Genomic DNA, 11,919 nt, shown 5'->3' with positions numbered 1-11,919 from the left:
AAGTGTGAGTTTTCGTGGAAAACACCAAATTCTCTGGGTGACCCCAAACTTTTCAACGGTCGTGTAAAAGTCACCCTCATTTTTATATTTCCTGAACTGCTCATTATTAATCGGAGTAAAGAGTTAACACAATATGATGATGAGTGTGTTCTTCCTCTCTGTTTGCTCTTGGCTACCTGAGTGAGATCCCTCTGCTGATGTCGTTGATGCCAAGTGTCTTAAAGAATGTCAACGAAATAGACGATGACGGGGCCACGAGGGCTCATTCGATACGGACACACAACGAAAAATATCAAACAAATTCTTGTTTTTATTCATTCAACAATATTGTAAATATAACAGCTAGTTGTGAAATGTTCTCCAGGTGTACGATGCCGATGATTCAGCAACCGTGAACATCCTGATCCGCTCTGGTCCATTTCATTTGATGTTCTTAAGGCACACATCAAAGGGTTCTCTCCGGCCTCTATGCAGCTTGCTAAGATTAAAAGAGAGCGCTTTTAAAATGATATATATTTCCTAAATGTTGGCAATAGCCTTAATAATTTGACTTTATATCTGCGGCCCACTAGAAAGATCTTTAATTAGAAAATGTTGCATAGACATCCCTGGATTAGCGGGCTAAAATAAAATATATTTAATTTTTAAATATGTTGTAAAATTCCTTGATTTGATATTTTTTCAGGTAACAGTGTAATATTGTAGGTGTTCAGTATCAACTATTCGATACCTGTGATGATTATAATTATGTATATATATATATATTTATATATATGGCCTAAACAACAGGTATCAATTACAACAATCTGACAGGGGACAAGGGAAATAATAGGAGTATATATATGGCGGGGGGGGGGGGGGGGGTGGACCACAGGTGTAGGGAACAAGCAATCAGGGAGACAGAGGAGGGGCTGAGGGCAGGTGAAGGTAATGAGCAATCAACAGTCACTGGGGCGACAGAGGAAGGTCAGCTGACTGGAACTGGAGGAAAAGAAGATAAAATGTCTTCACTCTTTTTAAAACACAAATTCTCACAAATTCTGAGGAAGTTCACTTCAGGTATTTACGGATTGTTACAGGACGTCACGGTGCAAAATAGTTCAAAAGCTTTTGGTTTATATTTATTTAAAGTTTTTAAAAATGTGATTTTGAGATCATGAATCTGAACCGGGCCGTTGTTGTTATTGAGGAGACTGAGGCCGTGATATTCTGGGAATATGCAAGTTGTTGTTTCCAAACGGTTGCTTCATCAAATGAGCGGAAGTGGTTACTGCTGGTGTTTGTTATCCAGCAGGAGCTTTGACTCATATTTTTCGATAGTTATTATTTGACACACATTTAAACCAATAACCCTTTGGAAAAAAGAAAACCCATATATCATGTTAGTAAGTCTTACCATGTATAATTCATAATCCTAAACTTGATGAATTAAGTGTTTTTCGACGGACATCTGTAACTGCTTTATTACCTCATAGAAAGGATACACACCAGTCGGAGGGATTGTTTTAAAGCTGGAAACCCAAAAGTTTGCATTAGCTCATGATAACTTGATGCATGTTGCTACTTCACACCACACAAACAATGTTATCGTGGAAGCTGAGACTCCAGATTCCAACAAAAAGTACCAAAACTCACTGAACCAGCAAATAAAGAATATAAAAAAATTACTTTACTTTTAAAAGCCAAATGTCTGACCCAAAAGGCCAATTTAGATCATGCCTTTCCTAAAAAACCTCTAACTTTGCTCTGCTTCGTTTTATTAGCATCAGTGTTCAGTGTTACCTTCATCGTGATCGCGAGATTATTCAAATGGGATGCAGTTGCAGAAATATTTATTTTGAGTATGTCGTTTTCCAGCAGGGGCCTGAGCCTGAAGTCAAGATGACGTCACTTCTGTCTCTCTTGTGTAATTATATAATCTGTAATCATGTCAACTTCATGTCAACTCACGCAAAAGTTAAAACTTTCTTCCGTATAATAATTTTATGGATAATTCAATAAATTACAAAAATAATGGTAGGCTAAGGGTTTCTTCTTTTTAGGGCACGCGGCCGCCGCTGCGTCACGCGCCTTGTTGTTGTTGTGTCTTTTGACCTGCTGAGCTTGTTTATCTCTTCAGCTGCTGGCACGTGGGAAACGAGGATGGGGAGGGAGGAGAGGATGCTGAAGGGGGGGGCGGTTATCGGTGCCCGGTTTCTCTTTCAGACGACAACAAACTCAAGAGTGACAGAGGAACGCGCGAGGAGGCAGAAGCCCATCCGCACGTGCTCGAGCTCTGCCACCTCGTCTCTCCGAGCTCCGTGACTCTCTGTCCAGACCCCCGGAGATCAGGCATGTCTCTGTCCGGCTCGCAGACACCGGAGGACCGACTCTACGGTGAGTGACGGTGCTCCATGAGACGCGGATTGATCTGCCTTCACGGCCACGTGCAGAAAACAGCTAACCGAGATCCTTACGGAAGCCGGTGTGTGTGAGTGTGCGTGCAGATCGATTTAATTTCCAAATCGCAAATATCAACACAATTACGTCATTTCATCGATGCAGACATGACGCCGCGAATGCGTCACAGTGCCAGCAGGTGAGAGAGGACGCGGAGAAGAGAAGAAAACACTGCCGGGGTAATCTGCGTTGTTGTTGTTGTTGTTGTTGTTGTTGTTGTTGTTACCTTCGCATTGAAAATGCCGGAAGGTTATGTTTTGATCGCCGTGTATTTATTTATTTATTTATTTATTTGTATGCGTGTTATTCGCAAATCTCAAAAAGTATTGAACCGAATCGCATGAAATTTGGTGGGATGATTGTTTATTATCCGGGGACCAGTTGATTAGATTTTGGGATCGATCGGGTCAAAGGTCAAAGGTCATGAACAGGTCAAAATCTTTCGCAGAACTCAAAAAGTATTTAACCGAATCGCATGAAATTTGGTGGGATGATTGTTTATTATCCGGGGACCAGTTGACTAGATTTTGGGATCGATCGGGTCAAAGGTCAAGGTCAAAGGTCATGAACAGGTCAAAATGTTCTTGAATCACATGAAATTTGGTGGGATGATTGGTTATTATCCGGGGACCATTTGATTAGATTTTGGGATCAATCGGGTCAAAGGTCAATGTCAAGGTCATGGAAAGGTCAAACTCTTTTTTTACCATAGCACGATACATTTTTGTCCAATTGGCATGCAACTAATGCCAAAATGTTCATAATTCAATGCCCAATCTTGTGATATGCGAAGGTATGCGCTCTACCGAGTGCCCATTCTAGTTGTTGTTGTTGTTGTTGCCGCCACTGACACGTCACCGTGTAAACGGATTCCCTGACTCACCTGTGTGTGTCCCTGTAAACCAATTAAGATGTGGAGATGTCCTGAGCTTACAGCTGGCGCGTGCACATTGCTTGGCACAGAGGATGCTGGGTAATGTCATGGGATCTGGACACTAAGGGGCTGTATGAGAGGGCAAGACAGGGTTATTGGTTATTGATCACTATTGCAACCAACAGAGAGCTTTTAAGGCCAATGCTGATATCAATATTTGGACATTTAAATTCAGATTGTATATCTATTTACACTTAACAATCAATTCTGACAATAATCCTTTAGGGGAGGTTGTTGTTGTTGTTGTTCCAATAATTATGACAGATATAGTTAGTGGGACATTTTAAAGTTGTAAAATCATCTTCAGTGTTCGGTCCACTTATCATGTCATGGTGCAAATACCTCCATTTCTATAAAGCAATGTATTCTTACTAATCAGCTGACACACAAACACACACACACATCAATATATATATATATATATATATATACAATAAGGTATGTGTAATACCCAGTTTAATATGTCAATGGAACAAAAATATTTACACTGTCTGAATTGCATATTAGAGTAATTGCCAAGAAAATGACAAATGGGTTTACAGAGAATTGCAGCTGCGCTGTATTAATAACTCAGGGCTACAAAATGAACAGTTTCCATCCAAATGTGGCACATTTGAAGTGTGTGTGTCTGTGTAGTGTCTCACACCCAGAGCGCAGGCTCTGCTCTCTGAATGTCTGCAGCTGTTAAATAGTCGGTGACCTCACTGGGATTCTCAAGTCCAGGGCCATTAAATAAGGCACCCTTTGTTTTAAAATTTTCATCATCAGCATTATTTATTTTTATCCTCAAATTGAAAATGTCCTTAAAACAATTCAATTCAATTCAGTTTATTTGTATAGCCCAATTTCACAAATTACAAATTTGTCTCAGAGTGCTTTACAATCTGTACACATAGACATCCCTGCCCCAAAACCTCACATCGGATCAGGAAAAACTCCCAAATAACCCTAAAACAGATGCATGACAACTAATTTCACAAAATGCAGCTTTGTAACTTCACATAAAATGTATTTTTCGGATGTAATTATTCAATTTATTGAAAAAGGTGAAACTATCTTAATATCCCACAATACCATGTCCCTCCAGCAGAAAGCATAGAAGACATAACCCCCCCCACACACACACACACACACACACACATACACACACACCTTGTCCCCTCCCTGTCCTTTGACATTTCCGCTCTCACCCTAAACTGGGAGCAGACATTCAGCGAATCAGAAACAAGCCTGTTGTGCTGCAGTTCATTGATGCTTTTAGCGTCCCGCTCTTGTCCACATTACATGAAGCTGATATGGCAGCGTCACCGATGAAGAAACTGATTCGGTGCTGCAGAACGATGACAGATACGTCGGGCAACACGGCAGTTGTTTTGTCATAACTGCCCTCTGCACAAATAAATAAATACAAAACGAGGGCACAGTTCCCCTGCTCGCCCCTTCCTCTATCTCTGTGCCCACCAACCTGTGTAAAGTGAGGATTAGAGTCGGGAAGATAGATGAGGTGTTGATATTTTGTAAAAGCTGCCTGTGCCATGGAGGGAAACACATCATGACAAGAGAAAATCAAGAGGAGGAAGGCAGAGGGTGGATGGCTAATCTCTCACAGGAATAAGATATTGTGTGTGTGTGTGTGTGTGTGTGTGTGTGTGTGTGTGTGTGTGTGTGTGTGTGTGTGTGTGTGTGTGTGTGTGTGTGTGTGTGTGTGTGTGTGTGTGTGTGTGTGTGTGTGTGTGTGTGTGTGTGTGTGTGTGTGTGTGGGTGGTCCAGCTGCACATCCATGTTGCGTTCATCGTCTCTCGCCGGTCATGTCACGTTGGGTCCTCCGCGGTGCTGCATTAGCCCCCACATGTCCACACACACACCTGGCCACTCGCTGACCGCTCCACGCTGCAGCTTGACAGAAGGAAAATAATTGGTAGTTTTTTACTTGTGGTTTTGTATGTATTTTATTATATTTTAATGTTTTGTACTCTCAGGACCGTGAATCTGTAATACAAGTTTGATTGATATATTACAATTCAGTTGATTTTTGTACTTAATTCCTATCCAGTTTTTGTTTGCAAGTCACAGAACATTAAAAAAGACATTCTATTAATGAATGAAACTGCATTTAATTTTATTTTTTATCGCAATTTTATTCCCAGTGACAAGTCTAGAATGTATTGCAAACCCAATGTGACTCACCACCACATGATGAGGCGATAGACGTGTCTCCCCTCCTCCCGTCCGCTCCTCTTCGGGCTCGTTGCAGTGCGCCACATGTGCATGAAGCCTCCTCTCTGTCTGCCTCCTCTCTGTCTGCCAGGGCGCCATCGCCGACTCTCTGCTGCTCGTTGTTTCCTCATCAGGCTCCTGGGTCGAGCTGGAGGAGCCGAGTGCAGCCGCGGGCCGCAGGGAGAGCCCCACAGGGCCGCAGGGCAGCGCCTCCTCCGGCCTGCAGGGGGAGCTGGAGAGGATCCTTCTGGAGGCGCAGATGGAGTGTGAGAGGAGCAGAGACAGGTAATGGTGCAGTGTGTTTGTGGGTTTTTTGTATGTGTGTTTAGTCGTTTGGGGGGTTGAGCTGCACAGCGAGCTGCACGAATAATGAGTTTCATTCTGTGCTCACTGGAACTTTGCTTGTTTTTCACAACATGTATTTACTTATTCCTCGTTTGTTTCTTTGTTTTCACAGAAATTGCAGTCTGACAATATCTTGTGATTAAACCCACATTATAAATGTCTGTTTGTGGTCCTCAGTCCTACACGGGAGGGGTCTCCACAGTCCCCCGGTTCCCCGAGACCCACGAGTGAGCATGACAGTGACTGCATCACCATCCAGGTATATTCATCATGGACACGAGCGCGTGACGTTAATATCCATGAGATTTTGTAATCTTAAATCCATAACAGATAAATCAGAAAAATGCAGATATTAAAATGTGAAATGACCTCACTGGTGGTTTATTTTTTAAAGTCCATTAAATACAACTCAAATATACTTTTAATACCAGTTATATTACATTGTTGTCCTCCACTTACCAAATAACCTTTTTATTTTCTACTTTCCTGCCACTCCTTTCCCCTTTTATTAAAGTGTAACACTCAGCTGGCAGAGATTAGCTTGAGATAGGTCATCTACCTCATGGACAAAGTTTTGTATTTTGTTCTTTGAGTTTTCCCCTCTGAGATTTCTAAGACTTCTGTTCAGACTCAGGTTGATGTCATGTGCACATGTTGAGGTTTTTCAGGTGAAAGTCACTCTCGCTGTCTGGATGTTCTCCTGCTGCACCTCATCTGATCCCTTCTGCATGTGGCAGGAGGAAGCTGAGCGGCGGGTCGACACGGACTGGGTGTGGGACTGGTCCAGCAGACCGGAAAATATGCCACCGAAGTAAGTGAAGTTCACTTTTTTGGTATTACTACATCCTGAAGTTATTACAGTAATTTGGAAGCACTTGCAAAGACATATAGGTGTTACACAGTTTAAAAAGATCTGTACTTTCCTGACGTCAGTGCATATGGAGCTGGAGGCAATTAGCTTAGCTTAGCATCACGAGTGAAATCAGGGGAAACCGCTAGTCTAGCTCTCTCTGCCTCCCAACACCTCTAAAACACACTAATCAGCATATTGTATCTGGTTTGTTTAACCTTTTAAGCACCAAGCTATTTTTAGGCCTCTGCTCCGAAAATTGCAGACCCAAAATAAAAAGACGGTATCTCTGCAACCACTAGGGCTATTTTAATAACTTTTACATTTTTACCCTTTTAAAAATGTTTTTATTTTGTTCAGATGTGTACAAATCAGTCTATGTTACTAGGTAAGAGTATATGAACATGGCACACAGAGAAAATATAAACATTTCAGGTCCGAAATGAAAAAACAGCACTTCCAGGATGATTATATGTTTGTAATGAGGCAGTTGAAAAGTTTAAAACTCTCACAAATCAAATGAACATATGTGAACATTCTCTCTGCAAAGTTTGACTTTGAAAAAGTGAAGCAGAACAAAGTGAGAGAGGTTTGAATACATGTACGTGTTCAATATATCCAAATACAGCACTTTTCAACTTTAACTGGTACAAAACAACAATTGTGTGGTTTTTTATTGGGTCATGTTTATTATTTTATCACGTGCTGTCACTGTTTATTAGTGCAGTGATATTTATTCTCTCCGTCACCGGGTCTCTTAAGTTTAACTTTGACAGCTTGTTCAAATACTGTGTCTTAAATGTTGTTTATGCATTATACTGTTGAGGAGCTTTATTTAACGCTGCCACGTGAAACGTTTAATCCTCTGCATTTCAATACATCTATTTGACAGGTAGCAGCTCTTAATGCTCTCTACTTTGCAACCTCTCTCTCTCTCTCTCTCTTGTTCTCATTATCTCCTTTTATTTTTGCGTTTTGTGTTCCTCTTCTCCCTTGGCCCGTCTCTGCAGAGAGTTTGTGTTTCAGCACCCGAAGCAGCAAGGCTCCCTCAGCGTGAGGAAGACGGAGGTGATGAAGAGGGGAATCTTCTCCTCCAACGTTCTCCTCATCCTTGTTCCCTCTCTGCTGTCGTCCCACCTGCTCACGCTCGGAGTCGGGTGAGACACAAAGACATATCGAGGAACCCCAAACACGACAGGCCTGCAGAAGCAAGTTTTAGTTGCTGAGCTATGATTGGACGACTGTTGTTTGGGGGAGGGGTTTAGCAAATGATCGACTCTCTCTTCCTTCCTTTCTCTTTTTAGGATCTACATTGGAAAGCATTTGGCCTCTTCGACGTCGAGCACGCTGTGACGTCGGCCGCTGCCCGCCGTCCCCCATCGCTAACAGCCCGGCCATTAATGTCGGACTGCTAGCGCACTAATATGCCTCCTTCCTCCTCCGTCACGGGGCAACCTTAGGACCCTGCCTGTCTCTCTCTCTCTCTCTCTCCATCTGTCTACCCAGCAGCACTCTGCCAGCACGCCTCTCTCTCTCTCCCTCTGCCTCTGCATGTCGTAGAGAACCCGGACCAATGAGTCAGACTGAGGTCATTTTTACTCCTGGAGAACAACACTGATCTCAGCCAGCGTTATCAGAGAGGAGAGATTGCACAGATACAAGAGAAAGGAGAGAGATAGTTTTAGCCAGCTGGAACAAGAAATCCCTTTTGGATTGGAGGAGATGAATCTGGTGATTTGGGAACAGTGAGAAAGATAAGATGTGGTAGACTTTTACGCAACCTTCAAAAAACCCAAAGTGTCCTCAGTCGGAATGAATCTCCATAGCACCGAGCTCTGGGTGCATCCGGCCCCGATGCTGTATCGAGACTCTCAGTTGGCTCTGCTTGTGCTTTTTATCCCGTAAACCAATTAAATATTTGACCACCGACAAAGACAATCACGACCCCATTAAACTTCACTCCTCAAAAAACCTTTAACGTGCCTCTCGGGTCTTTTTTTATTCTTCTCTTCCAGTCTCGTCCTGGCAGTGTTCGCCAGACACATGTTCCTCTCGTTTAACGAACGCAGGGAAAGTGAAGCACTTTTTAGCAAGATTTACTGATTCAAGCTTGGGCTTGTAATTGATTCTGTATGTCTACTATGTATTTTTAGTTTTTGGTTTGGAGATGATGTGCAGGCAATCCTACAAACTACAACAAAAGGAAACACGTTGTTTCCATCATGCAAATGAAACACAGCATCTGGTTAGAATTTATTTCCTTTTCCCCACGAGGTAAATCACTGAAGAGTCACTCGCTTCACCCTGATACGCTCTTTGATGTGCATTTCACTTGTTTCTTTGCCCCTGGTCTCCAGCCACGAAAGGCTTTTCCTCGTTTCTAACATGACATCACACCATGCCTGTCTCTTTCCATCTGCCTTCGCCATTCCTTACCTCCAGAAAATCGTTTTCTTTCCTCTTTTTTTTTTTCACTCTTTTGTCATTTTTTATTCATTCAGACATATTAACTAGGGCTGTCAATCGATTAAAAAAAATTAACTAATTAATCGCACACTTTGAAATTGCGATTAATTAATCGAGATTAATCGCAATTAAAAGTTAAAAGTTAAAAGTTCATTCTTTTTAAAGACCAAACTTCACACAGAGCTGTGTTTCAAAGAGGCTCCTACCTATAAAGTGCCAGCGAGGTATTTAATATCGTGGATGATAAATTGTTTCTTCAGTGAAACATCAGATTAGTAAAAATATATATATATATTGAGACCCCATTGGTCCTGTCATCTTTAACATTGAACAACAGCAGAACCAGTGGCCTTGATAACTGACTGACATTCAAATATGTCACGTTAACCCTCTGGAGGCTGGGCTCATTTTATACATTTTACAAAAAAAATTAAATTCACCTTAACTTGTGTTGCCTTCATTTTTTGACCCAATCAACACCCTCCCCCCCTGCCCGGGTTAATTTGACCCCATTCAATGTTTAATGTCGGTGTTCTTCGGTAGTCAACAAACAAACATAAAGTGCCTCACACTTAAACTTGGAAAACAATATTAATTCTAATAATTTTCTGGAGGTTTTAATTGCTGGCGTCAAATTGAACCCAAAGGGTAAAATATGTTAGTAAATATAAAGGTAACAGGAGGGTGAAACATTGAATCGGGTCAAAATGACCCAAAGGCGGGGAGGTTAAATATTTAATCGGGTCAAAATGACCCGAAGGCAACACAAGGGTTAAAAGTGTTTCCCTTCTTTTTAAAGACAAAACTTCACACAGAGCTGTGTTTTCAAAGAAGCTCCTACATATAAAGTGCCAGCGAGGTATTTAATATCGTGGATGATAAATTGTTTCTTCAGTGAAACATCAGATTAGTAAAAAAAAAAAATATATTGAGACCCCATTGGTCCTGTCATCTTTAACATTGAACAGCAGCAGAACCAGTGGCCTTGGGAACTGACTGACATTCAAATATGTCACGTTAACCCTCTGGAGGCTGGGGGCATTTTATACATTTTACAAAATAAATTAAATTCACCGTTTAAAGTCTTTTGCATGTGACACACCCCCACGTGTTATACATCAAACATTCCAGAACAATCTCAGCTCTGAAATGAGCCTCATTGTCCTCGCGCCGTGTCCTCTGGTTCTCTGACTGACAGGCTGCTAAATGAGCCAAACCTGTGAGGTGGGAGGTCCTTTGTGATTTACTGAGTGTTCATTGGTTTTTTTTCTCCCGAAATGTTGACAGACAAACGGATTGACCAATCACGTTGAAGGTTTCGTGTGTCGCGTTCTTTCCGCGCCGCGTCACCCGACACGTCGCCCCTCTGTGCCTCTGTGTCTCAGAGGCGGGAGGAAGGAGGAGCAGGAGGAAACCCGACTGATTCATCCACGAGTTTAAACTGATTTCTGCTCCTTATTTTCGCGGAGAAATGATTGTTTTAAAAACGGAAACAGTGTCAAACCGTACTGCCGCGGTTTTAAAAAAAAAAAAAAAAAAAACGTGCGTTAATTGCGTTAAAATATTTTAGTGCGTTAACGCGGCTAAATTAATCGCATAGATTAACGCGTTAACGCTGACAGCCCTAATATTAACATAAAATAATACAAAAATGTCAGACATAAACATACAAATATATATATATATATACACCTAGATAGATACAACATTGTTATATTAAGAAATAATTATGAAAAAATGACATTTTTACTTTAATTTTAATTATTTTTATTTTTTATTATTATTATGCAGTCTTACTTTTAAGGGTTTTATTTTTGTAAAAACCTAAATAAAATATCAAATATATGTATATATATTTATATGCACACACAACAGGACACAATGATATAAATAAAAACAAACATACCCCCCAAAAAAACAGAAAAAGAAAAGCAACCCCGGCACCCCCTTGATTATCTTTTACTTGTAAATGTATAAACTCCACCCTGCATCTATATTTGCATTTCCCTGAAAACACAAATCCGGCCCCTGAGTATTTGACCCCTCCTCTAGTTCAAACTTTTCCATGCTTGGTCAGTTTGGTTCGAACTGCTCTTCACTCTGGCTATCATAAAGCAGCCGTCTCCTTTTTTCCCCTTTTTTTTAACAATAAGCTGCTGCTTGACCAGTCAAGGATTTTACATTTTAGTGGTTCTCCCATAAACCAGGAAGCTGTTTCCTCATGAAAGTAGCTCAGATCTGGAACAAATGACTTGAGAAGCAAACAGAGGTTTTTTTTTGCTGCTGCGCCGCCTTCAGAACGTCAACGTGCCACTTTGTCGCCCGCCCAAACCCAATGAGCGTGTCAGCCATTCGCGCTCCTGCTGAGCTCGTTAAGATACTTCTAGGTACGCCGAGCTGACGATGCAACTCCCGGCCCGTGTTGGCGGAGCACCTGGTTTACATTCACGGACGCCCACGTGTAAACTATGCATAGTTACAAGTTCATGTTTGGCATCAATTTGACACAATATGGAATAACAGGAAATACTCAGTCGCGAGGTGAGATGTGTGTATGTGCTCAGGAGGTGTCCATTCCTCATCCTTCACTCTGAATAATAGATTTATGTTGTATATGTTTGCAGTTGAGGGTTTCAGTTAAATGATGACATTCTGGTGTGTGTGACAA

General features: G+C 41.6%; 1 protein-coding gene across 1 annotated transcript; it reads left to right on the top strand.

Moving 5' to 3' along the window:
- Positions 1-2,218: 2,218 nt before the first annotated feature.
- Positions 2,219-8,763, top strand: zgc:73226 (uncharacterized protein LOC402792 homolog). Its single transcript, XM_056432639.1, has 6 exons — positions 2,219-2,376; positions 5,725-5,875; positions 6,113-6,194; positions 6,673-6,746; positions 7,796-7,942; positions 8,090-8,763. Exons 1-6 carry the CDS (start codon positions 2,334-2,336, stop codon positions 8,136-8,138), a joined length of 546 nt encoding a protein of 181 aa, XP_056288614.1. The 5' UTR covers positions 2,219-2,333; the 3' UTR covers positions 8,139-8,763.
- The last annotated feature ends 3,156 nt before the right edge of the window (positions 8,764-11,919 follow it).

Source organism: Pseudoliparis swirei, chromosome 15, assembly GCF_029220125.1.
Source record: "Pseudoliparis swirei isolate HS2019 ecotype Mariana Trench chromosome 15, NWPU_hadal_v1, whole genome shotgun sequence".
Lineage (NCBI taxonomy): Eukaryota > Metazoa > Chordata > Actinopteri > Perciformes > Liparidae > Pseudoliparis > Pseudoliparis swirei.
The sequence above is the reverse complement of the archived record's forward strand: the minus strand, read 5'-3'. Positions and strand labels throughout refer to the sequence as shown.